General features: G+C 40.9%; 2 protein-coding genes across 2 annotated transcripts; one reads left to right on the top strand and one right to left on the bottom strand.

The window, feature by feature from the left end:
• Positions 1–164: 164 nt before the first annotated feature.
• BLOC1S6 (biogenesis of lysosomal organelles complex 1 subunit 6) lies at positions 165–5534 on the bottom strand. Its single transcript, XM_033071066.2, has 5 exons — positions 5443–5534; positions 4567–4711; positions 3506–3593; positions 2835–2921; positions 165–2073 (listed from the first exon to the last, which is right to left on the bottom strand). The coding sequence occupies exons 1-5, from the start codon at positions 5507–5509 to the stop codon at positions 1954–1956; spliced, it is 507 nt and encodes a 168-aa protein (XP_032926957.1). The 5' UTR covers positions 5510–5534; the 3' UTR covers positions 165–1953.
• A 4272-nt stretch (positions 5535–9806) lies between these two features.
• SLC30A4 (solute carrier family 30 member 4) lies at positions 9807–26315 on the top strand. Its single transcript, XM_033070889.2, has 7 exons — positions 9807–10233; positions 15018–15164; positions 20155–20308; positions 20559–20775; positions 21055–21160; positions 23222–23356; positions 23988–26315. Exons 1-7 carry the CDS (start codon positions 9843–9845, stop codon positions 24140–24142), a joined length of 1305 nt encoding a protein of 434 aa, XP_032926780.1. The 5' UTR covers positions 9807–9842; the 3' UTR covers positions 24143–26315.
• The last annotated feature ends 1684 nt before the right edge of the window (positions 26316–27999 follow it).

The raw sequence follows: 27999 nt of genomic DNA, 5'->3' as shown, positions 1-27999 counted from the left end.
TGATTTTTGGAAACAAAACAAGACCCCACAAAACTACAGTTCTTTAAAAAAACCCACATAGTTCTTGATAGAGAGAATATGAAAAAGTAAACTGGATTCCGTATAAAGGGCAGACAAATCAAGAAACATCAAAGGAATTCAATCCTCATTTGGATACTAAGGCATCTAGTTTCATGTTATAGTTTAATGAGAACAGTTTTAATTCCCAGAATCTGATTGTAAAATTACATTACAAAATAAAAGACAACATTTAGTTATGTACATTCTGCTCCAAAAAACGGACTGTGGAAATCCTTTACATTTCTCTTAGAAATACATACAAACCACAGCAGAGGCCAACAATCCACTGGCAATTAATAGCCATGAGTCAACTTCAGGGAAAAATACCTGTGCAAAGTTTTAATCTAATACTGCTCCACTGAAAGCATTTCAGTGTCTCTTCAGACTGCTTTAAAAGTATTTTGTTCTCCTTGTCCGAAAACATTATTCCAGTTTACCTTGCATGATGCCTGGGTACTTGTTAGAGTACATCTTTCACAGAAAAATATGACAAATATTAAGAACAGGAAATTAGGAGTTCAGAAAATTATAATATAGAAATTACAATCCAGGCAGGTCTACACTGGGTGAGTAATCTAAAACAGAAGGAAAAGTAAAATTGACTGTGCCCCTGTGATACCCTCCTATACATATTTTATGGAAAACTTTACATAGCTTACCCTTTATCTTACTTCAAAACACATAATTTCTATTATTACATAAAAAGAAACACAGATAAATAGAAACACAGTTATAAAATAACTAGTTTGTTAGACTGTAGGAAAAAATAATTTAAAGCTCTTACCAGTCTAGACAACTTGTACATTCATTTGAATGGGAGTTCACACCAAGTGCTGCAAGATAGGAATTACATTCAGAGAAATGGATACCAACCTCCATTCCAAATTTCTCATCAGTACACACTAATAATCATTAATCTGGGTGAGGACAGTGTAACAAAAAATCTCTTATATAGTACCAAACTGCAAATGATTCATTTGTTAAGGAGAAAACACTAAACACAGTGGTTTTCCTACAGGTGGCTGAATTTCACATGAAGTGGAAAATTTTAGTTTTGCTTATGTTTTATTTTGTCACACAAGATCAAGAAATTACAACTTCTAACCCCACAAAAATATGCTCATACCACACAATTCTCCTAATAAACCATTACAGAAGCAAGTTTCCTGGTTTGACTTAAATGTTTGTGAAAGCACAAATTCATTCAACTTTGCATTGTGCACACACCAATTTTGACAATCTTTAGTGTTCTGCTTCTCCCCTGCCAATCATTTCAGCTGGGAACTTATTCAGAAGTTACTTTAAAGCTGTTCTTAAGTTACTTGATGACAAAAAAAAAAAAAGATCGCTGCAATGAAGTGAACTTTTAAGCAAATACATTAGAGATGGATCAAACTAAGGCTGCACAAGAAATCAGTATTTATGATCAAAGACAGATCCCAACTGCATGAAACAAAGCAGTTTCAGTGAAAATGCAGCCACCGAAGTCGATGAGAATTGAACTTTCAGAAGTATCCTGCATTTTGTCTGAAAAACATCTCGCAGTCATCAAATCTTTCAGAATTCTAAATGTCAAAAGAACAGAAGAAAACAAAAACCAATAGGTACATAAAACTATAATGCCTAGTTCTCATATATACATATATATATAAAAATTAACTTACATTATAATAATATCAAACTGCATAGCATTACAAAAGAAGGCAACTTGAATGGCTGAAATTAAAAAACGTGAATGTTACCAACTCTATTGTTACCATTCTGGAATTTATAATACCATAGAGTAGACTGTTGCTAGCAACAGCTATAGCCCAATTTAAGCAAAGTCTGCCTTAATTCCAGTGAATGTAGAAATCATTAATTAATTCAGACAAGTTGTTGCATGCTCTGCTTTCAGGTTCTCTTTGCAGGTTTTGCTGTTAACTGTTTCTCTCTTTCCAGTTCCTTCTCACGTTGCTGCTCTCGTTCCAATTCTTCCTTCTGCCTCTTTTGTTGCAGCTTAAGTGCTCTTTTCTAAACAGAAAATAAAATAATTTCAAGTTTTTATAGATTATTTTAAAGTTGGAGTAACAAACAAAATCCCTCCCATTCTCCCTCTCTCCAACACACCCTCCTTATGACTGAATATAAACTGTTCATTTTTTGCTTCATCCCTCCCAGTTTCAGCTTACTGCTCATAAATGGGAAGTTTGTGATCTACACTGGGAAAACACAAACTGGAGCCCCTTCAGTTTCACTAAAAGTCATCCTCTGGTGATGACAAGGTTCTTATCATACAATTTACTGCCTCCAAGAAAAAATTTTCTTGTTGAACACACTGAAGGACTAATCTTGCCAGGATGTAACCAGGCTGTCTGTATAGCATAAAACCAGTGAACTTATGCCACTGTTAAAGGTACATTAAGCAGAAGGAGACATTCTTACATTTGTGACAATCTAGTTTCCATTGAAATGAAACTGAAACAACAAAGAGAACTGCTTGGAATGGAGTAGACTAAGCAACAGAATAAGACCTGATTCCTACATCACCTAAACATGAAGATGCCACTGAAAGGGTAATTCAGATCTGTAAGTTGCTTGAGCACCATTAGGAGTAAGTGAAAGGTTAAAAATGTACATGGCTTGGAGCTAGTGAAAACATACTTTTAAGAAAAAACACTTTAAAAAAAGGTGGGTTTTTTGGTTGTTTTATTTTTTAAAATAAAAGTTGGAAGTCTTCTGTAAAACATGAGTAAATATCTGTATTGGAAAGTAAAAATATTTATCTCACTTACTTTTAACTTTGATGTCTTCTCGTGAAGCATCATCATTTCATTTCTAATATTCACTAACTTGTTGTGATAGTGTTTAGCCTCTGAAAACTTAAAAACCATAATTGTTAAAGCAGTGACTGTCAAGTCAGAATAGCTGTTTCATAAAATAGCAATCAAGAACAGTGATTACCAGAGCAGTTTGATAATGGAACAAACATGTTCAAGTTCATATTTAAAATTTACATATCACATATATTAATATAGAAAACTACTACATCTCAACAGTTACACACAGTAATCTACTCAGTCACAAAACAAAATAAAAATATTACAACTTTATGCACCATGCACGAGTGTTTAATGCACCCTTCATGCCAGTCTGGGGAGGTGCACAGAGCCCATGCTGGAGCCTCAATTCTACTGAAAAAATGTGTACATTTGCTTTGGCTGCTGGCTTTGAACAGCCAGGCTCACCAATGCTGCCTGACTGAACCTCAGCTCTCTTCCCACTGCTCTTCCTATTTAAGGGAAATATGCTGGTTCCTATCCTCTCCAGCAGTTTGTCCCTAATATCTGAACTGGTTTCTTTTCTGTAGGTCATTAAGAACAAGGAAAAGACACAAGCTGCTAGTAATACTTCAGCAAGAAAATCTATGCTAATCTAGAATTTAAAAGGCATTACTGGTACTTACCAAAGCATTGATATCAACAATGGAGTTACACTCTTTGAATTTTGAAATTTCTTGTTCTAATGTTTCTAGCAGTACCACTTGGTTCTGTCTAAAACAAACAAACAAAAAAAAGCATAAACCCAAAGTAAAGGTGATTTCAATAAAAACATGAGTAAATGACTTCAGAAAAATCCAAGCTACTATTTGTTGCACAAATTCAGCTGGCATCATACAGCACATGGATATCCAGCATAAATATCCCAAAAACCCTGAAGAAGCACTCACCAGGTTGCAGTGGTTGACTGAAAGGAAGAACAAGTAGCTCTTGACTGTCCACTTGGGTGCCTGTGTGTCATGATGCAGGACTAAGTTATTTCTGTACAGAACTCGTGTGGATTCCTGGTGATTATTAAGGATCTCCATTCCACACAAATCAGCTCAAGCCTTTCCAGACAAAGCTGTCCTTGGCAGGAGCATGACCACATCACGTGTAGTGAAACCCAAACTAAGGTACCCTGCAAAACCTGAGATGGATCTCTGCAAAGCTCCTTCCAGTATCGCTGTATCCACGGCAGATTTGATCTGCATTTGAAATCAACTGCTCTCAGTTATCAGTGAGGTATCAGTGTACAAAGAACTCTTATCAGTTTAGCTCCTTACATGTATTTTTCAAGTGTTTTGCAATACAGTTTAGACACTGAACAACAAACACTGTATCTCACTACAAGCTGCCTTGAATACAGACTGCATGTCTCCAAGCAAATAAACCCAGCTTTTAGCACACTTTTCCACTACAGAAATGAACAAGCATTTAAGAAATCTTAGTCTTCTGTTCTACCTGGCTTACGGGATTTTAGCCTTCTAGTGCTACACATTCTTCAGCCACAGTGCTCACAGGCTACACTGCAGCTTTTACATCCCCTGGTACTCCCACAGATCACTGAATTATTCAGGCTGCTCGAGTCAGGATACAGAAATACTGATAAACTACATCCCAGTAAAAGGGAGCTGGCACATTATATTGAAAAAAGCAGCAAACCAAGTATGCACGTGTACAAAGTTGGTTTCAAAAATCTGCTTACGTGAGTTCCTGCAGAGCTGATTTCGATCGCTGAAGATCAGGCAGATAGTGGGAAATCAATCCTTCAGTTAGCTGCTCCACAGCTTTCTCATCTATTAAAGGCAGATCTTCTACAACTCCTTCATCTGGAGATGCATCGCTGGGACCTACACCAAAGAACACCAAGACTGAGTGTGACAGGTCAGCACACACTTCAAGTTTCACCTAGAGCAACTATATTTTCTTTTTCAAAAATTTAAAGCATTAAAACACATTAAAATTCTCTGCACTTTTCAACTAAACTGAACTTCCATCTTCATCCTCTTCTTTATGTCTCCCTTATTCTCAGTTCTGTATCACAAGATTACTGATAAACCCTTTTATGTGAACAGCAACAGACTAGAAAGAGGAAAAAAATAACTGTTCCACAGATATCTTAAAAAGAAAAAAGTAAAAATTTAGTATTCCAGCCTGCTGAAGAAAAAAATGGGCAACATCAGTGTTCTGACTCTGTATCAAGAGTACCTAAACATTAACAGCCCCTAACCTTTGCTTTCAAAGTCTGAGAACAAGCCAGGCGATGAAAAGTCTTCGCCTGTCACTCAACACACCAAGAGTTCATGCTGAACTCCGAGAACTGAACTTCACAGCCTGTAAGGCACGCTAAGGGCACGCTATGATTATTTCTTGTCTGCAGTGTGGAACACAAAACCCTTGAACCTACAGCCCCGCACGGAGAGAGCGATGCGGGCGGCAGTCCTTGGCCCCCGAGGGCGCCCGCCCGTGACTCCGGGGTGGCGGAGCCGCCCTGCTCTGACCGGGCCGGCGGCTCCGGCCTCTCCTCGGCTCTCCCCGCACCCGCGGCCCGCCCGGCCCGGCCCGGCCTCCCCTCACGTACCCAGCGAGCGCCCGGGATCGCCCGCGGCCGCCGCCTCCTTTCCCTCCGGCCGCTCCGCTCCGCTCATCGCTGCCGCTCCCGGCGCCCTCCGGCAGGGCAGGGCAGGGCAGGGCCGCCCGAGCCCGCGGCAGGCGGGTCCGGCTGCCCTCAGCGAGCGGGCCGGCCCGGCGCCCCCCGGCCCGCGCCCCGCCGCCGCCGCACCATAGAGCCGCCGCCGCCGCCGCGCTCCGGGCTGGGCGGGCGCCGGGCGCGGAAGTGACGCGCGGGTGACGATGGTGACGCTGAGGGGCGAGCCTGACACCGGGGCTGGGCCGGCGGCGCCGTGACAGTGTCGGTGTTGGGCGCTCCTTCCCGCCGCTCCCCTTCGCTCCCCGGGCCTGCCTGAGTCGCCCGGAGCGGTCGGAAGGCGCCCGGCCCCGGGAGCAGCCGCTGGGGCCGGGCTGACCTCCATGCGTGCGGGTCCAGCCCCGCGCAGACCCCGCTGCGCAGCAGGGCCTGGCCGAGCCGAGCTCGATGGGCCCGTCCCAGCCCGGGCCCGAGCAGCGCAGCGCGGCCGGGGAGCTCTGCTGCCGCACCAGGACACGGCTAACATCACCGCAGGCGCCCTTGCTTAGGGACAGCCTTGGTCCTGTATTTTATAGATTTGTATTCGGCAGAAATAACGCAGACTGTACACTACTTACAGCTTTTGTTTCTTGGGAAATGAATAACTAGCTTTTTTCTATGCGTCTGTCCGTGCATCTCCCCTGACAGTTTGCTTCACGCGGAATAATAGAATATTCTGAGTTGGAAGGGACCCAGAGGGGTCATTAAGTCAGCTGTTAAATCAATGGCTCCTAAGAGGATCAATCCGCCACCTTGGTGTTATCAGCACCCTGCTCTAACCAACTTGCAAGTATATATATTCTTTAGTGAAAAACCACTTTTTTTATCGTATGGTAGTATTTATTTTTCCTCTTTTACCCATAAAGGTCTTTGGAGGAAATGCAGGTGCAACTATAGGAAGAAACTAATGAAGGACCACTTAAAAAGGTTTTTTTTAATGCAGTATTTTAATATATCCCCAAACCTTAAAGATTAAATTAAATTCAGGCCGTCCCCCTAGTGCTCTTCAGAAACAGAGTGAGGCAAAAAGGGGCTTTTGAGGTGATCTGTCAACCTTAAAATTAACATTTCTAACAGCAAGATTGTTGCAAATTAATTTGCATTTTTCTTCATATGCATATTCTGATTAACTTTTGCTCACAATTATGTGACTGTTCCATCATCAGATTAAAAACTTTACAATTTTTCTGCTTTTTTAAAGAAACAACAAGAGGAAGTTGTTAATTAACTCCAACAGACTCAAATTCTTAATTTCAACTGGTTAGCAATTTTACTTAGGAGTTTCTTTTGGTAGGGGGAAAAACCCACAACTTTTGTTGAAAGTTTCACTGGGAAAGACTTCTCAGTTTCCAGATGGAATTTCTAGTAAGAACAAGTGAGATAATGACTCTGAAATAGTCTCACTTGTAGGAGTTTCAGATTTGTGCTCCTGCTTTGCCTGTTCCAGGCCTTCCCACGTCTTGCAGAAATAGGCTAAGGATTGGAATAGAAAACTGCTCTCTGGTTTTCTAGACAAATTAAAATTTAACTGTTTGTCAACCCAAATGTTCCAAAAAAGAGAATGATAGGAAACTTAACTTGTTCTTTTCTTCTGCAGAATGTCCTCTGTTTCACAGTAACTATTTCCAAAGTGCCTATGTATGTAATACTGTTAACACCACGTAATCGTGTTTTTCATTTTATGTTGCAGCAACTGCGTTGAGAAACCTTTAATGGAACACTGTCACATTCGCATTTAGGATTTTATTGTTGAAACTGATTTAAGCAGTTGCATATATGGTAATCATGCCCCACCCTAGAAATGTGGGTGAAAATAGAGTTAAGTTAGCTTGAATTTTATAGCGAATAGGATGTTTTAAACCATCAGTTTTGGTGGTGTCACGACTTCAAGGATGACATCATGGAAAGGGAATACTTCACATTAATAGGTAACCTCTTAGAGACTCTCTGTCCTTGGTAAGTAAACGAGGCTATAGAAAGAGTAGAGCCTTGGCTGTAACAATGAAGAAATTTGAGTGTAGCAGGCTGGTACAAACAGTTCTGTTCAACTGAGGCTCATCTTACCAATCTGTGAGAGCTGGTTCTTGACTTGACAATACTTCTGGTCGTAGTTATTCATTAAAGGTGAGCTGGCAGACCTTCAGTGTGTTAGTCCTCCCAGCTAAATACTCTTCCCCTGGAAGTTTCTGTTCCTACAGAAGTGGCAAAGCTCCAGTGTAAAGCCCGACACTTTAAGACAGTTTTACAAGCAGTTCTAGTGGCTCCTGGAACGTGGCTGCTCATGTCTGTGTGTCCTCATTCACTTGTGCTGGTACAAATGGTGAAACTCTTGAAACACAGAGTGAGTTCAATCACCCAGAGAGAACAGAACATTAAAAATGGGTGAACTGGAACACAGCTGGGAGCACTTTCCTAGGCAGCAAGGCTGGCTTTACAGGTTCCCATCCTTGGCTGCTCATTCTGACTCCCACACTCTTCGCTGCTCCCTTGTTGTCATATGGATGTCTGTGTGAGTTGAGATCACAGAAGCACTCTCAGTTACAAATACAAATATATCCAAAACCCTCCCAATATGCATTGTCTAATTTTGACCCATTTCAGGGACTCAGTTCATTGTCTGGCCCCAGCACAACTGTACTGGTAATAATGCTGGGGGAATTATGAAGTGGGTGAAAGGGCAGGAGATGGCACCACTTTAGCCACTTGAAGAAAAATAACGTGAGATTACATGCTCAGGAAAACAGCCACATTGTAAAGTGGCAAGGGAACTCAGATAAGGCGTCACACTGTCTATTTTTGGACATCATTAAGAGAACAACAATAAGCAACCTCCACCCAAGGCCAGTTTACCCCAGAGGAGCCCCCTCCTGCGGGGCCAGTTCAAAGGGTTCACTCCATGTCCTGCAGCACTGCCCTGATGATTACCAGAATCTGCTATCAGCCCTTGAGCAGAAAAGGAGTGCCCTTCTCCAAAATCCTGCACTTCTGTACAACTTTCCAGTCTTGGTAACTTCCTCCAACTAAGTAAAAACACAAGATACATACTTTCTCTGTGACAGGCATGATTTCCCAGAAGTTTATGGCTTAGTGAACTGACTGAGTACAGTAATTTGGCCATAGGTACAAACATATGTAGGCTGAAGCTCAGAAGAAAATTTTTAGCAGTCAGACCAATGAGGAGCGGGAATAACCTATCAGGAAAATTAATAAAGGCAAAAATCTAATTACTCTTATGTTAGAGCACAGTTATGAAAGGAATTATACAACAGCAGGGTCTCTGAGGTTTGTTTCTCCTTTCATCCTAAGGAATGTTCAGAAAGGCATATGGAACTTCCTACAACTCTGTCTCAACAGAGTTATTAAAGCAATGTAAAGAGCTGTGCCGTGACAGAAGAGAAAGAGAAAAGCAACACAAAGCAAACTTCTGCTTTTCAAAATCTGAAGCCAGAGCACGGAACGATGCAGTTCAGGCTCCCAGCGTACTGAACGCAGCTTTCTGTCTATCACGGACCACCATACCTGCATTGTATGGCTTTGGCAGTGCTTAGCCTCTACCTCGCACGCCATTTACCCACTGAACACGAACGCGCCGAGAGACGCGCGGGTGCCGCCGCCGCCCCGGGCGGGTCCCTCCGGCCCGAGCCCGCAGCGCGGTGTCCCCGCTCCGCGGGCAGCGCGGGCGCGGCGGGGCGGCGGCAGCGGGACTCGAACCCGCAGCGAGGCTCGAACCCGCGGCCGTCCCGCGCGGGCGGCGCAGGCGCGGTGCCGGCGGGGTCCGCGGGCGCGCAGGGGACGCGACTCCCACTCACTGCAGCCGCCGCCGTGCGCGGGGCGGCCCCGGGGGCGCGCAGCGGTTGCGGGGCCGGCGCGCTGCCCGCCCGCGGCGGTGCGCGGAGCGGAGGGATGTGACGCGCATGGAGGCGGCGGCCGCGCTCCCCCTGCGCCGGCAGGGAGGCGGCCCCGCGCCGGGCGCCGCCTGCCCGGCCGCGGCGTGACCGGGGCTGCGCCGGCTGAGCGCTGCGCGGGGTGAGCGGCGCTCCGGCGGTGACAGCGCCTCGCGGCGCGGTGCCCGGCGCGGAGGCGGCGCTGTGGGCCGGCGGTGCCGGGGCGCTCCGCGGCGGAGCTCCGCGCCGCGTTCCGTCCGGCCTGCGCGGGGCCCGGCGGGGCGATTGTAGGGGACATGCCCTGACGGGACGACGAGCGGTCGGGGCGCCGCCTGCGAGGGCACAGCTGCGCCAGCGGAGCCGCCCGCGGCGGGTCGGCCGCGCCCGGCGAGGCCCCCGAGCGCCGCCGCTATGGCTGGGGCCGGGCTCTGGACGAGCATCAAGTCTCTGCTAGGGAAGAGCGAGGACCCTCTGTTCCTGAACGACTCCAGTGCCTTTGACTTCTCGGACGAGGTGGGGGACGAGGACTTCCCCAGGTTTAACAAGCTGCGCGTGGTGGTGGCGGACGACGGCTCGGAGGCGGCCCCGGAGACGCCGGTGAACGGGGCGTCCCTGGGGCTGCCGTCCGACGACGAGTCCCTGCTGGACCGGGACATCGCCCTGCGCAGCGCCCGGGCCGGCCGGCCGGACCCCTGCAGCGGCTGCAGCAGCCGGCGGGAGCGCTCCAAGCAGAGGAAGGTGAAGAAGCGGCTGACGCTCGCTGCCCTCCTCTACCTCCTGTTCATGACGGGGGAGCTCATAGGTGAGTCTGGGTCATTCTGTGCCGTCCCTCCGCACGGTGCCCGCAGCTCGTTAGGCTGCTTTGGCCTTGGCTTTGAGTATTAACTGACAGAAACCATCAGTCCTTAAGAGAGAACAGAGAGATGAGCTGCACGTGCAGAGTGAGAGGGTATAAAGTCCTCTTGTATTTTCCTTGAAAGAATTTGCAACTTCCCTTACCTGAATCTCTCATTAATTCCCTGAAATGGCATAAAATGTACAAATTTTTGTCTAATGAATTTTTATTCCTCTTTTTAAGTTTTTAAGGCACTTTTTTTAACAAAGGAGAAGTGGCATGAACAATTTCAATCGCAGTGTTTTTTGACCGACGGCCATAAAATCGTGCTGTGTTTGCAACAAGAGAAGAAGTGGAAAATACAGTTTCAAATGTGACATTTACCGTAATAACGAAAGTAATGCTGGGGGGAATTTGTCGTTATTCACCAGACACAGCTTTACACACTATTGCTTATAAGTGAAAAGTCCTGAGATATCAAGGGCAGTCCACTGTAGACATGACTCCCTTGAGAACTTCTTGATGTCCTGCTGTGCTCTGGACTAGCATGTGCTCCGTGCAGACATAAATCATATGGGCACAGTCATTTAAAGTAATAGTTATTTTAACACTTCTTCCTACAACATATAAATATACCAAGTAGTGACATTAAGTTATTTGTGGTTTTGCAGAAGTATAGTGGGGTTTTACCCGCTTATATAGTTCCTATATAAGTACCTGATTGTTGGTCAGAAGAATGAGCCTATTGCTCAGCGTTTATTGCTCCCTCCTAACAGCTTGACTGTGGCTGTGCAGGACAAGGAGAACCTGTGCATTGTCCACCAGTCTGTACTGAACAGCTGTGCTTTATCAAATAGGTTGTAACAGCATAGACTTGAAATAAAATGTGAGTGTCCCTGAGATGCACAGATTAGCTCTTAAATGTTACACCTTTGCCATTGTCTAGTCATTTTTACAAAGTTGAGTATTTATCTTTTAATCTCTGTTCACTTACTGTGTCCTGTTATTATCTGTATTTTGGATACATCCATGCCAGGCAGTGCCAAGTGTCTGCTGGATGTGCCTCAGCCTCCTGAAAAATGCTTTAATGCCCTCATCCACTCTCCCCTGGTTTGGAATTGTGGGGAGCACTACACAGTGCCAGTGCCTTGATATGTATGTTGAGCCAGGTCTCTCCATAGCAATTAATTGCTTTTAAATTTCTTAAATTTCAACATTCAAGTCAATCAGAGCTAACCAGATTAATTACTTGCCATAATTCAAACACATACAAAAAAAATCAACTAATAAAAACTTTCTGGAAGTGAAGAACAGTAGCATGGGACCTACATCCTCCTCCTGACTTCTGCAAATTGAGTCAATTGAGTACTTGTGTGAAGTGAGCTCATGCTCTTGGATGCTTTTGCTAGGACAGCTGAGAATTGTGCTTTTAAGACAAACTTGTGCAGGATGGGTAGAGAACAAAATAATTGCTAGAGGATAACTAATGCAGTTTGTCCCACAGATGTAGGGGAAAAAAGCCCCTAAAAGAAATGTTCTATTTTTCAGAGAGAGACAAGAATATTGACTATGTCTGCATCAGTTTTATTTGGGGCCTTATTTCAGGAACGTGGGTTAATGGAAAAAAGTGGTTTTGCCATTCAGTGTGTGGCTGGTCATTAATAACACAGCCACAATACATCAGCTTATTATGGCTAAGGCACTATGTGTCAAACCTGTTGTGGGGATTTGGCTGAATGCCACCATTTGTCCCCTGGCTCCATATTTTTTCTCTGGCTGAGATTTTGGTTCAGCATGAACTCAGGTAAATTTGATAAGCAATAGTGTTGTATTTTAGGCTTAGACATCCATTAACATGAGAGGGATGTTAGTTGGTTGTGTTCATATCAGAGTTCTGATGTACACTGAGTTTAGTTCATCTGAAGGGTCTCTTAACGAATAATGCCTGAGCTGTTGGCAGGTTGGTGCTCAAGTCACTGGGAGCGTTTCTCTTTGGGGCTTTGGATCCAATTCATACTGTTGGAGACCTCTCCATAGCTAGTCCAAGGAGAGCTCTAGAAATAATAGATGTTGAGAGTAAAAATACTCTGATCACTGTCACATCATCTGTTGTTATTGCCATGCAGTCAGGACTTGAGCAGGCTGGATTTGTCTGTACAGTGTTAGTGCTGTACTGTGGACTCATCCTCCTCAGGTCTGGGTGTGCTGTTTCCAGCCTTATTTCGTACTTTGGGCACAGAATCAGAGAGCACTGAGGGCCAGACCCATCAAATATTCAGGCATTCATCTTCCACAGAGAAATAATAGAGGGTTTGGATATGTCTGTAATTCTGTGGATCTCAACCCGAATTACTTGTTACAGGGCAAGTAGTTATCAGCAGAAGAGTAATTAGAGATACAGCCCACAAGTCCTGGGTCAGTGCCCCACCTGTTTAATATATTTCACACCAGCCCTGTACTGTGTTGTCTTTGGTGGTTTCAAATTTCAAACTTTATTAATTGATCTGAAGCTCAGGTATTTGGGAAACTCTGATAATATAGGATATTTTAACTGACTTCTATGATCTTTGACAGATTTGAGTTTCTGAGAAAAAGGCAGAAGACTCTATCAGACAATTAATTTTTTCAGTAAAAATCTTTCTGGTGTCTGTTACCAATGTCAAGATGAAGGAAATCTTGTTTCAGCAGCTTTTTTTGTGAAATCTTGATTGGCATATTTTTTCCAGACTCATTACTCCAGCCTATCTCAGAGTTTGTTGTTTAATTTGATGAACAGTCAGATAACAATTAACACTTTGGGGAAACCATTGTGCATCAAGAAATGAAAAATGTATTGCAAGTGCTAGTTAGCTTTTCTGACAGGGTTTTGATGTTTTCAGCTATGTTTAGAGATTTCTAATTGATCATCCATGAGGAGAGCTGCTCTCCTTCATGGGTGACTGAAAACAGTGGTGAGCCATCAATCTGTCTATTTGTAAAGGTTATAGATGTCTTTTTTTCCAAGTTGCCAATTGTATTTAAACCCCCACTAGGCAGTACCTTTAACCAAGTGATGAACTGATACCTTTAGTAACAGAGAACCTTTGATTTCAGGATTTTGTAAATGGAAATTGTCCTTAATCCATATGCTGCATTACATTTAGCTTCAGTATCTGAATTTCTTCCTTATAATTTTATTTCGAAAGTCTTTAAAAGTGAGAGGCTAGCTGAGGTGGAATTGACTTTTCTTGGACTGAAGTGATTCTCAAAATAATACATACAAATAAACATATATATTGTAAATAATGATATATGTAAACTGCTGAACTAAATGTCCTTACATATAAATTATTGCTGCTTCTCTGTTGACTGCAAAAGAGGCTGAGTTGCACTTTCTAAATAATTTCTTTTTAAATTATGGGAGAACACAAATTAATTCAGAAAGGAAAGGCGTAACTCATTTTACTCAAAAAGCTGCTGAATTGCTAAATCTTAGAAACTCATTGTTTTTGAGCTCTGATGGCCTTTTGGAGAATTTCAGCCTCAGAAGAATTTGACATAGAAATTTCTGAACAATTGGAGCAAGGGGCTGGAGGTGTTTGAAATGTAGTGCATTTGGTAGTTGCCCACAGCACAAACAGTGCTGCAGTACTGCTGTGCTCCATGCTTGGCTGGGGAGGAGAGAGAGCTCTGGCTGCAGGTGTGCACATAAGAACACCCACAGCCACACACAGAGGTTTTATGACCAGTCCTAAAAGCAATCAGCCAGTTGTGAATTCCCCTTTGCTATTTCATCTCAGCCTCTTCACTAAGACAATTTTAATAGTACAGGAAGATTTCTTGATTTGAAATGTTAGTTGGAGCCTGAAGCCTGCCAAATGGCACACCAGCTGCACACTTTGCTCAGTACAATTTACAGGCTCCATGGCAATATCAAGGTAAAAAGAAAAACCAAACCATAGCTGAGCTGACACTGAAGATCTGATCTTTTCTGAGATAATGGGCTTACCTTCAAGCATATGGCAGACAACTCAGCCTGTCCTTGATTCCCCTTTGGGTAAGGGATACTTCAGTGAGAGGTTCATTGTTTAAATCTCTCACTCATCCAATAGTAGCAATAGCAATTGAACTGGAACAAGATATTAACCTTTGATCTCAGGTAATTTGTCTCAATGCAACTCATTATTATGGTAATAAATAACAAAGAAAAATACTGTACAAGTGAAAGTCATTGTTTGCAATAGATATGGCCAGAACTTACACGCTCCTGCCAAGATGGGGAATAATTAAGGTCAAAAGATAATGTAATACAAATACAAAGAGGACAGGGAAAATTTCCTGGTTGTTGAATCTTTGGAGTTCTGTTCCTGTTCTGTAATGTCACAGTGTTTAATAGATGTAGTTTAACAAAAGAATCAGTTGATTAAACACATGTGCAGTAATATGTAGAGAAAAGGTACAAAACTGTTTTGGACCTGATCTTGCAAACATGATGCAAGTAGTCTCTGTTAGAATAACAGGAGTGAATCCTTTCTATGTTACTCTTAATAGAAAGCACACTTGACTGCATTTTTAACTATGGTAGCTTTGGATTATAGCATGGCATTTTGCTTGTAATGGCAAATCCTCCTCCATGTTTAGAGAGTATAAGAAGGGCTCTCATGTACTTACTGCACCATTCTGAAAAGAAGTAACTGTAAGCTATGCAAGAGGATATTTTGTAAAGTAATTTAAAATGTCATGTGTCCTGATTTTTTCTATTATGTTTTCAGGTGGCTACGTTGCTAACAGTCTAGCAATTATGACAGATGCACTTCACATGCTAACTGACCTTAGTGGAATTATTTTGACCCTCCTCGCTCTCTGGCTGTCTGCAAAATCTCCCACCAAGAGGTTCACTTTTGGATTTCATCGCTTAGGTATGGAGCTATCAGATTTTGCTATTAAAGACTAATTAAATAACAACTGTAAAGAGCACCTAATTCTAGAAGGACAGCTAGAAAGAAAGTAGCAACAAACCTAAGAGTTGCTTTAACTGGCTGTCAGTGTCCTTTCACTGACCACTGGGGATAAACTGCATAGGTTGTATTGCCACAAGGGAATAGTTTAAAAAAACTAAACTTGGCCAAAAGTTTGACAGCAGAATTTCATTGACTGGGAGCAGGGTGAGCCTCTCCATCTCTGTGGAATTGGCACTTGGCAGATTCAGAGTTAAATTCTGAATGCTTGATTCATCTTCCATCTTGAAGAGGAAGGCTGGAGGAAATGAATTCATGATGACATTGTTGGTGCAGGAGCTGTGCATGTCAGCCTGTTGTTCACAGCAGATTATTGCCAGTGCCCAGGATTTACAAAATCTTGTTGACTTCAGCAGAATTGTGATACTGAAAAAAGGTCCTATTCAATGTGAAAAATTACATTTTAATCCACAGCTAAGAAGTTATGTAGAACATATTATTAGAGAGCTCTGCCCTGCCAAAAATCCTTTAAGTCAGTATTCCTCTGGCATTCTTCAAACCACAGAAAGCTGAGGTCAAAATGTCCCATGGTTTGCAAAATACAGAAGTTATTTAACCTCTGTCCAGTTTAGGTGTCTCTAAAAAGAAGTAAAAACAGAATTTGGACTCACCCTTGCAAGAATATTTTCAGGATTTATTACTTCATGTTTGGAAATGTAATGATGGTAAAGAGTGTTTTCATCTGGTTGCTAACTGGATGTAATATACAACTGCAGGTCTGTAGACATTTTAGCAAAAACTTCAAAGTATCTTTTTCATGAAATAGATAATTTCTAGTGTCCCAGTTTTCTACCTGTTTTCTGTAACACTCTATAGCATACGTTTTTCAAGGAATTTCATTCTTGTGTAGTCACTATTTGCAATTCTTATTTTGGCTGCTAGAACAGCAGTAGAATTCAACAACTCCATCACTCCTTGTCATTTGTCATCAGTTAGTCACTAGTGCATGAATGCATAACTCTGTACACTAGCTAAGCTCTTTGGGGCTCTAGCAAGAAAGCATTAGCAATGCCAGCATTTCCCATTACAAACTTTTCTTTCATGAAGTTTTAATTTTGTGATAGGAGCTCCTCTGATACTGAAACCTGACCTTGCAGGTATGCCTCTGGCATTTGCTCATACTCTCCAGAAGGATGTTTGTTGGCATTTGCTCATACTCTCCAGAAGGATGTTTGTTAGCATTTATACATACTTAAACTCTATTTCAAAATAATTTGGGTAGTTTATATGTCTTTGTAATTTTTCTGAAATCAAATAGCACATACCTGGAGCATGCCACGGCCTAGCTTAAAACAGGGGTTTATCTTAAGAAAAATAAACTTACTTAATCATTAAAATCTTACTCAGTTCTGTAAATTTTCATTGACTTTTCAATTAATGTAAAAGAAGAAATCCCTGAGGATTCCTGCCACCTCATTTTCTATATATTATTTTCTTCCCAGTTTACTGCCAGGAAAAATACTGGTCAAATACTAGCCAGACTGATCCAGTGGTGGTCTGTGGGCCAGATGTGGCCCATAAAATTAGTGTGTTCTGCCCTTCTTCCTAGGAGCAGCTACAGGGAGCAAGCAGCCTCTCAGTTCTGCAACAATTGCTCCTCCTTTTCTGCTCCCAGTGCCAGCAGATGGTGAAAGACTAGAACAGGTTGTAGAGTGTCCTCAGTTGGAAATACATGGAACCCACCTGGAAGCAGCCCTGAGCAACCCCCTGTAAGTGACCCTCATTTGAGCAGGACTGCACAGTTTCCAGGGGTTCCTTTTGACTTCAACCATCCTGCATGAGTAGCAGCAGCGCAGCTCTGGAGGAGGAGGAGGAGAGCCTGAGGCTGGGGAGAAGAGTTTCTGTGCTGCAGGAAGGAAGAGGAAGTGAATCAAGGCCTTGCCAGGGATCTCTGAAGTACAGGAGATGGGATGATCCAAAATTACTGCACACAGTCTTCCTAAAAATCACATTTGTGAAATTTATTTGCCTGATTTCAAACATCCAGTCTGAATGCTGTGGCCTGAGGGCTCAGTTTCACACATCAGTGAGTGCTGGCAGTGGAACAAAGCGGTTTTTAGGGTATACCCTCATTGTAACACATTTTTCCAAGTAACCTATATATAAGAAGCTTGTCAGCAAATAATATCAGCAAACAAAACGTGTCAAGATGTTAAATGTACAGTACAGATTGGGCATCTGTCACAGAAAAAGATGTGGAGCATTTGTTAGAAGTTGGGAATAGGTGCAAGAACTGTCTCTTCACTGACCTGCTCTGCATTAAGTTTTCAGATAATCCATACAGTAGGCATGAAAAACGTTCTAATGAACAACTTTTCTGGTACTTGTTACCGTTTTTGTTTGCAGAATGATGAATTTTCAAACTTATTCCCATAAACGTTGCTTTGTAAAAACAACAGCCCTGTTAGTTGCCCAGTCAAATTCCAGAAGGAAGTTAGCACTAATTTTCATTTATTTGAATTTTCTTTGAATACATAACACATAAGTTCCATCTTCTGTTTTATTCCATTTTCAGTTGTGAAAAAGAAGCTGACAGATTCAGAAATGGGTTAGAAAAGTGAAGACAAAATAATGGCAATTGCAGTCATGTCAAAAAAGAATTAAATTCTTGAAGCCAAAAATAGTTCAGTTTCACCACCAAGTGCAGATACCTCCTTTTCAGCAAGACACTGAGCAGATTTAAGCATAGATATGGAACCTGGCACCCATCCATTGCTGGAGAGACAATGTTAGTAATGACAGAATCAGACAGTCCACTGAGACTGTGCACAGTTCATTTCACAAGAAGTGAAAGATCTCAGCACAAACCTACAGTGCTGACATGACAATGACTGTGGAGGAAACTGCAAGGAAAACACTGGTTTCCATTGCAGAAAACATGGGTTTAGATTCTAAAAGCACACTATATTATTTCTCTGGTAAATGCTAATGTGCTATGGCTTCACAAGTTTTTAAAAAATCATTCTGCAAAACCTTCTAAACAATGTTTTGTGTATTTTAAGACTGTTGCCCTGAATAATCTGCCAGCTTCATAAAGATCACTTCAATTTCTGTGGATATTTCCAGGATTTTCAAGTTGCTCTGAAATCATCTCAGATTATGACAGTTGCCTTTCAGAGCCTTGTTATTTCCTGGTAATGCTGTTCCTCATCCAGGCATTGACACACTACCCAGCAGCTGAATGTGTTGGTGTGACTTCCTTCTCCCATAATGATGTTAATAATTCAGTGCGTGGATCAACTGATTTTGGTGACATTAAAATGCTGATATAGCTTCATGGGGTTTTTTTTTCTGTAACACTCAATAAATAAAATTAAAACAGTTCTGTGTTAGAAAAGACGTGCAGTAACCCAAGTTGTACTGCAGGCTGAGAGATTCAAAGCAGAGGAAGAAGAGAGGCAATTCTCAGATGAGTGTTCTTAGAGCTATGGTATAGCCAAAGGGAGAATTTTTCCCTTACTGGGGAATAAATCAGGGCAACATGTGTGGAACTAGGGGGAAGAACAATCACTACAATTCCAAGTAAATTAATTCCACCTCTGATCTTTGAGTTCACAGAGGAAGGCTGAGATCCCAGAGATCCATCTGGCAAGTGACAGTAATGAGCATTACACATAATGATTACAGATTACTCAGGCATGGCTGCAGATTTACATGCAATACAATGGAGTGAGCATTAAGGTTTTCCCAGGGCTTTTTGTAAAGCCCTGTATTAACTTGCTTATAACTGAGACAGTCTTTAACTGGGCTAATGTTTTCTCTGCCAGCTGTGTTGCTTTTATTCATTTTTTTTTAGGTTTCAGCTGGTGCAGGGTGATAGTTTCCAGAATATGAAGGTAGAGGGTAAAAGTACATTTATGATAAAAGCAGTTTAGAGGCCCGTTTGGAAATACCTATTTTCGTTATAGTAGGACCTTAAAACTGTAGTGTGGACTCATCCTTCTCAGGTTTGTGTGCTATTACCAGCACAATTTCATGACTTGGGTCCTGAGGCAGCACAAAAGTCCTGACCTGTAAAATACTCAGCCCTGTTCACCTCCTATCTGAACAGCAGGAACCTTGTAGAGAACTGTAACCACTTGCCATAGATGTAAATGGCAGCAGAAAGTACAAGACAATGAAATGCTAGTTTTTATTAGTTTTCTAATTTTTATCTTGATTTAGAGATATGTTTCCTTTTGAAAGTCCCTGCTCATCAGATAAAATTCCTATGCCAAAATAATGGTCATAATGCTCTTACTTTTGTGAAATAATAATATCTGGTAAATATTAGATAATGTTAGAAAGCATATCATAGCAATACAGAAACTTACATTAAGCAAGCCTTTGTAGCTGCAGGCTGCCTCAGTTAACATTTATGAACATTTATGTCAGGGAGCTTAAGAGTATCATGTGTGATGACTTTGTACTGTTTGATTTGATTTCTTTATCTTTTTATATTTTCTTCTCTATCCTAAATACAAAAGGATATATAAAAATAATTTCTAAACCCAGCTTTATACTCTGGATACTTAAAATCAAGGTTTCCCTTATTTGTGGGTAGGCTGGTAATGTTTGAGATCACCTGTCCTCCTCACCCCTGGACAGGGCCTTTCCTGCAACTTCTCAGGCAAATGTTCTGGATTATCTGAAAAAGTCAGGATCATCACCTGTGCAGAACTTTTCAGAGAAAACATAATTTGAGGTTTATAGTGATGACACGTACATGTGAAGGAGTGGATTAGAACAAATTCAGTCATTTTACAAGTTTTATTTGTCACACAACTTACTAGTTTATATTAGTTAAGATATGGATAAAATAGTTAAAAGAAGGCCCTGTCCATGTTCTAATTTGGAAATAGAAATGGATCTGGGATACATTTTTATAATGTTTTTTTCTTTCTGTTTGCAGAAGTCCTGTCAGCCATCATTAGTGTACTGCTGGTCTATATCCTTATGGCATTCCTCTTGTATGAGGCTGTTCAGAGAACTATCCATATGGACTATGAAATAAATGGTGATATCATGCTCATCACAGCCGCCGTCGGTGTTGCAGTTAACTTAATGTAAGATCTCTCTCTCCATTAACATTCATGAATGTATTTCTCAATAAGCTGCTAATTCATTCATGGCCTGTAACATTGTCACAGGATTAATTTTGCTGGACCTCTTAATTTTCATAAATAAGACAAGAAATTACACTGAATATTATTTTTTCAATAATTTGGTTTAAAATATTAAAAGCCGAACAAATCCTCCTCATCCAACAAACCCTAAAGCCTGTTTCTTGAAGCATTTCTCTGCTCTCACTTTCAGAATGGGATTTTTGCTGAATCAATCTGGCCACCTTCACTCCCACTCCCACTCCCACCCTCACTCTCACGTACCTCAGCCAAACTCTCCAAACACAGCCCAGGGCAGCAGCCATGCACACAGCAGCAGCCTGGCCGTGAGAGCAGCGTTTGTCCATGCCCTGGGGGACCTGGTACAGAGCATCGGGGTGCTCGTAGCTGCCTACATCATCCGCTTTAAGGTAAGGAAGGCACGGGGAGTTCTTGCCATTTCAGCTCCTGTGGTTAAAGTCAAAAGGGACCTGGTTTTATAAGCTATTAAAAAGACCTTTTTTATGATATTTTATGATAAGCTTCATACATCATGCAGATTAAGCAAAACTGTCTCTACCACATATATTGTAACTATTAAAAAAATAAATTAATGAAACTTGGAATTAGAAGTAACCGTGTTTTCTGAGTGACATTTTTGTAAGTGATCTTGTTTTCATACTTTGACATTGTGGAATTTCCCTTTGCAGCCAGAATACAAGATTGCTGATCCTATATGTACATATGTGTTTTCCATACTGGTGGTTTTTACGACAATTCGAATTCTGTGTGACACAGGAGTTATTATTCTGGAAGGTAAGATCTGTGCCCAGTCTGCAATACTTTACATGGAAAATACCAGTTTTCTTGACATCATGATCCCCATCTCTGTGTGGGTTATTCTTGGGACCTGTCTGTCTTGGTAGTCTGGTGGTTCTTCATGGCTCCTCTAAATTCCAGCAGTTTTTAGGTGTCTTTGACTGTGGCCAGAACAACACAAGTCCTGTGTCTGCACAGTCTTTACCATCAGGAGAAGTGAAATGTACAGAACTTCCTTGTGTGTCTGCAGTGACTCCAGCTAAATCAAGTGAACATTTGCCCAGACTCAGTTCTACACTCTCACTTTTATTACTTGTACAGTTAAAGTGAATGTGAATGCAGGTAAAAGGAGGCACCAAGCATAGGCAAATGGCTGGACACAAGGTTCATGCCTGTCCTGTCTTCCCCTTTCCCACAAGTGCCTTTGTATTACTTCTGTGTATCTACTGTTCCCTCAGGGGAAGCTGCTAGTTAAGAGTGGTGTAAAATGCAGAAAAAAAAAAGGGAAGAAAAAGCTGAACATGGGCTGAAGTATCCTACCTTGTGTGACATAGAAACTTGTCAGCAACATCCTTTTCTTTACCACAGCTTACATGCCAACTATTACTTCTCCATCTAGTGCTATACTTTATAAAGTGAAAATCTTAGAGCTGGGAGAAAAATCCTAGGTTTTAACTGCACATTCCTAACTGTTTCATGTGAATTATCATTGACTTTACTTTTATTATGTTATGAGGTTAAATCAGAAGCCTCAGAATTTTCAGTTAAGTGCTTTTGCTCTCAGTTCAGATTAAAAAAAATCCAACAAAGTAGAAGTTCACTGAGATGGCAAAAATTAAGAAGTTTGCTAAAGAACTCTCAATTAGCTCCAAGACAGTAGATTTAGCTGAAGAAAACAGATAAGACAAACTAAGTATCGTATTCCAGATATTTGGAGTTGTAGCTGTTTGCATAGGTATCCCAGTTGTCATAAAAATCTCCAAATTAATGATGTAATTAGGAGTAATGTGCAGAAGTAATGTTATCTGGGCTTTATGCATGCTAAGGGACTTTTCCAACTCAAAATCAGGATCTCCAGAGAGTGGGCTTGCATTTATACTGGAAACTGCTGCTGCAACATCAAGGCCCTTGAAGTTGTATCAACTTTTGGTATTAAATTCAGTTTCCTCATTATACTAAGAATGCTAAATTAAAAAATTAAATAGCTATCCAAGACAAGCAATGAGATTGTAGATTTTAATATAGATTTATAAGGCAGAATGGAAGCCTATCCTAAGTATGATGTAGATATGAGAATTTAAGTCCACTTTTCCTGGGAAAAGAAATTTGGGAAGCAAGTGGCTAAATTCATAGTGTATATATAAACTCCATAAAACTAGAAGATAAGCAACAAAAGCTACTATAGCATCAAAACTACTCAGAGAGAGTTTATTCAGTACTTGTATTAGTTTTTGACCCATATTGATAATCTAAAATTTTGATTTTCCCCATTGTACAGATAAAGGATGGTGGTGGTAAGTTAGACATGTGCTGCTGAAAATACCAGAAAGACTTGATCTCTGATTTGCAGAGATGACACACTGTAGAACACAATTCTCTCTGTTGACCACTGTACGTTGATTACTGTAGCCTGTGAACATGATCCCAGGCACCTGAAGAACAGTTTCAGGAGACAGGGCCTAGCATTTTTTTTAAACAGATTTTGACCTTAGAGTCTGGCCTAAGCTGTTACTAGGGGTTGGAAGCTGCAGTAAATTTGTCAACAAAAGTATGTACATCATTGCAAAGGATCTAATGTTGGCTGTTGCCAGAGTGTGGATTCTGGACAGGACAGATTCCAGTTGAGACAGCTCTGCAATTCCTAACAACTTCTGTATCCATACCAGACTTAGCAGACCCATTTCCATATTATTTTCTGTTGATAACATGGAAGTTACTAATCAATTCCAACAGCACAAATTCTAATTTTTTTGACATCGAGATCTGTCGTGACATTTTAAAGGCTACTGAGACTTTGCAGAAGACAGAATTAATTTTATCTCACGTTTGGTATCACAGGAGTTCCAAGGCACTTAAATGTGGATCGCATCAAGGAAGACCTGATGAAAATTGAAGATGTTTATTCTATAGAAGATTTAAATGTTTGGTCTCTCACTGCAGGAAAAACAACTGCCATAGTCCACTTGCAACTAGGTAAGCTGCTGGATAGCATAATTCTAAATTAAATCAAAGTTTAGGCCACTTCCTCTTCATATTGTTATTTAAGTTGAACCAATAAATATAATTCTGGGGAAAGAAAATCTACTAACTCTGGTTTTTTACAGCAAGGAATAGAACGCCTTGTCCAAGAAAGACGTGGTGTAAATTAAAATTGTGCAAATAAAATATATTCATACCAAAATGTCCATTGCAGGTTCTTTGGGTAGGGGAAGAAAACAGAAGGAAGAAACAGAAAATTTCTCTTCAGAAATTTTCTTACATGTTTAGGAAAAGAAAGGGTGAAATTCTAGTGTGGAACAATCTAACATACGAAAAATAAATGTTTTGCCAATATGTGCTGATTCAGAAATCTAACTATACTATGAATATCAGTTCTTAGTAAGAAAGCTCAGGTTTTTGGGGGCAAGGTGTCAGACACACAGAGTTCTGTCAAGAGAGGTGTAAAGTGATAGAGTACACAGTGACCATAAGAACAATATTAAACTAATGAATGAATATGAGTAAAAATTATTCTCATCGGTGACACTGTGATAAGTTTGAGAACATTTGCATTGTCCAGGTTTCCTAAGGAGTGAATTTATTAATTATTTTCTTTCTTTTGCAGTTCCTGGTAGTTCATCTAAATGGGAGGATGTTCAGTCCAAGGCCCGACAACTGCTGCTGAACACGTTTGGAATGTACAAATGCTCTGTCCAGCTTCAGAGTTACAAACAGGAAATGAGCAAAACCTGCGCGAGTTGTCAGAGTTCCAGTGCCTAATTTCATATGTTTTGGGAACTGCTGCCTTATTCTTTACTTCGTGTAGTCAAAGACTGAGAGCAATAAATGCAAAATGAAAATTATCCAATAGTAATCATTAATAAGTGGATTTGTACCATGGGACATGCAGCAAGGAGAACTGGTGCTGCAAAAAGTGCAGTGGTTGCCCTACAGAAGACAGAAGATGTATTTCACTCTCTCCTCGTACTCGTTTATTCAATTTATTATGATTTTAAGACAAAGCTGTTTTTGGATTATTGTTTACAAACTGGAACGTGGATCTGCAGATACCTCACAAATTACAGTCCAATATTGTCCTTTAATCATTGTGTACCACAAAGTACCTGCACTCCAAACAGAGCATCAGGTATTCAGTATTTCAGTCAAAAGTCTCTCAAGGTGATTATACCAGGGTTGCACAATATATCATGATCCCCAAATTCATTATTCAGTATTTTTGCAATAGTAATTTTCATACAGTATCTCAAACTCTTAACACATACATTAAGTTGAATTCTTGTGGAAACTGTTTCTTCAGAGACACTGCAAAGTACAGAATTTACTGTACCCAGACCAGAAAGTTAGCTTTAATCTGGGCATTCAGAGATCCAGATAGGAAGATCGTTGCCCAGACTTCTGGTATTTAACTAGAGACCCAACACTGGACCCAAAGTGTTTTAAGTGATCAGTTATCTTTAATGTATTTTAGAATAGGATTTATACATTAGAAACAGGTTATTTATTTTACAAAGTTTTGACTTGTAAGATGAATTTATTATTAATAATCTTGAATGTCTAAACTATCATTTGATTCACGTTAAAAGGCCAGTTGATTAGCATGCATTCTAATTGTAATTAATAAATGTCCTGTAATTGATCATTTTTCCATGATTTTTTTGTTTTAGAAGAAAAGTTAAATGATAGAAGTGATATTTGACATGGAAATAGTCTCAAATGCAATCTACAGATATGTGCATCTAACAGAAGAGTGGGGAGCAGAAGTTTTAGAGATGCACAGTTCCATCCATCACAGTCTCTTGACATTTTCACCTTTCCTTTGAGCACAGCATGGCAGCATCCTGACAGGAATGCCACTGTGATAGCAGTTCCCACTACTTAGCTTATGAATAAAGCAAAATCCAAGCAAGCTCAGTAACCTAATGGTGTTGGACAACAATATCGTAACAACCTACAGTGGCAGAAAGGCTCTTTTGTTTTTACAGAGAGGAGGCCACCTGAAAAAACTGTATTCATCTGGACAGCTCAGAGTCCACAAAGTGGAACTGTTTGGCCTCATTGTGGAACCCCTGCATTTTGAATGTACACAAGATAATAAATCTTTACACTGTTATCATACATCTACAAGCCCAGATTTTACCTGCTTCTGACATCAAGGCATTGAAGAAGCTAAGGGCAGCAAGAACATGACCTACAACGTTCAGAACATAGGAAGAACTTGGCTTCAAATATTTCTTGTTTATTCTGTATTTTGATCTTATGCAGAACTTCCACTGACATGAAAAGTAGTTCTCTGTGTGGATCAGAAAGGAAAACTTTTGCCCAATGGTTATTGTGATATTCAGCTGTGAATACTTCAGCTATTGTCTGTTTTGAAATTCGCTAGGATTTCACATTTTCATCAGGCTGATTTGTATCTGCATTTGGTGGTAACAATTATGGCTTCTTTTCTTCCCTTTTTGGAGGTAGGGATCACATGAAGAATTTTTCTTGATGAAAGCTGACAGCACATTGAGAATTTGGACAAAGTGCACATAACACCGGATTGTGTTTGTATCTGTTTGGGCAAGAAATGGGAACACTTGTGTACAGCCTGGGAGCACATGCAGCTCAAAAGCAGCACTGTGCTCAGGAAGGTAATGCTGCAAAACAAACACTGTCATTAATTAAGCCATATCACAGTTCATGAAAAATGTGCATCCCATCCTTACAAACTTACTGGCAAAAACCACAACCAACAGGTATTTTGCACATACTAATGCTCAAATGGATTTTAATTAAATTGGGGTTTACAGTTGATGTAATTAGATGTTGAAGTACAGTAGACATGTATTGTATTTGCAGTTTTTTAATAATTTACTATACATTTGTTTAATTGAAGAAAAAAGGTGTGTTGTTTTATTGTGGGTTTTATTAAATCAATTATTAAACTTCACATTGTCTTATAAAGTATTTATTTGTATTTCTCCCATCATTTTTGAATTCTTAGAGAGATTTGATTCTTAGGGCAGCTGTGTTTTGAGATGTCTGAACACTCAGCTTTAACTCAGTTTGCAGATGCTATACATAGAATTAATTAATTCCCTGTCTTTAGTAAGAACAATTTAGGACTTGTGATTTCACATGTAACAATTGCACTTCAGAAAGTATAATCTGACAAAGTATGGTGAAAGATCACCAGAAAGCAACTGGCAAAACATTCCTGAAACCCTGCATTCACCCGTGAGGGGCCCTTGTTACCAAGGTCTGTGGACTGGAAGTTCAGAGAAGAGCCAACAGAAGACAAAATGAGAATAAAGAATATAAGAATAAAAGAATCAGTAAGTTTTATAGATACTCCAAGATCATTTTCAATATCAGCTTGGAGAAAAGGAGCATTATTATAAATAAGGTCTTGTGTTTTTCCAAATGAGATTATTTCATGTGGCTAAGATAGTTTACACACTGTTACATTATTCTTTTCCTTCTACCAAATCCTCTGCTTGAAATGAAAATATACTTGCATATACTTGACAGGACTTCTAAGCAAAAGACTTCCAAGAACTGAGCATGTTTCCACAGCCAGTATCCCTGGTTTGCAGACCTGTGTTGGAATGCTCTTGCTGACTGAAAAGATGAAGTCCTGAGAAAATTGTGCCACTTCTGAAAGTCCACACTTGGAGAAGGTTTTTCCTTTCTAAATCTGTGATTGTCACCCATCCTTTTCTGAAGCACAGATACAGTTTTGATGACAACCTCCTCATATGAGTCAATAAAACATTTTCATATGAGTAGACTGCAAACCCTCACATCCCACTCTTCCCTTCTGAAGTGTTCTTATCCTAAGAAGAAAATTATCAGAAACATATTTTGTTTCTGAATGTTTTCCTTGCTTAATTATGTGGTTTGGTTTTTGTTTTTAATTGTGTTGACATTTGGCTTTTCATTACCAGTCGCATTTCTTTCTTCACCAGCAGAATTACCATTTAAAATGTCATACTTGAATCTGGTCTTCAATTATCTCACTACTGAACATATCTGCTATTTCTTGCAGAATCACTCTCAAGTGGCAGAATGACTCAGAAAAGCAGAAGGCTGGCATTTAAAAGTAATTTTCTGACATAGAACCAAAAACCCCAGAAGACACTCATCAAGTAATGAGTGGCAAGGATTTTGTTCAGGTATTTTGGGGGGATCTCATGAGGACACTGCACTGATGCTGCACAGGGCAGCAGGGCTGTTACAGCATTATTTCTGTCTACAAAAAACTGTAAGAGTGTAATAAAGATAGGTAGTTGGATAAAAGACGTGGTACACACTGCAGCAGCTTCCTAGTCTGATAAGCTAATTCATTGTCAGAGAAGAAGTTCCCTTGGGATCTCAGGGAAGGGGTCAGTCCCCTGGAAAGACCCAACTCATTTCCCTCTATCCAAAAGGGCATTGCCAATGTATTTTTATTTGCTGGTTGCTCCAAGCACCGTTCAGTTTTTTTCCAGGAGTGAGCACACATAGCTCAAATGTCATGTTTCACCAGCTCTCTGTACTATGCCACTCACTGCTCTCAGCTTCCCTCTCTGTTTTCTTGCCATATTCTGCCCTCTCCACAGTTTCATGAATAATGTCCAGCTCACACTCTGGGC

The sequence above is a fragment of the Catharus ustulatus genome, chromosome 12 (assembly GCF_009819885.2).
Source record: "Catharus ustulatus isolate bCatUst1 chromosome 12, bCatUst1.pri.v2, whole genome shotgun sequence".
Classification (NCBI taxonomy): Eukaryota; Metazoa; Chordata; class Aves; order Passeriformes; family Turdidae; genus Catharus; species Catharus ustulatus.
This window is presented reverse-complemented; position numbering and strand designations above follow the sequence as displayed.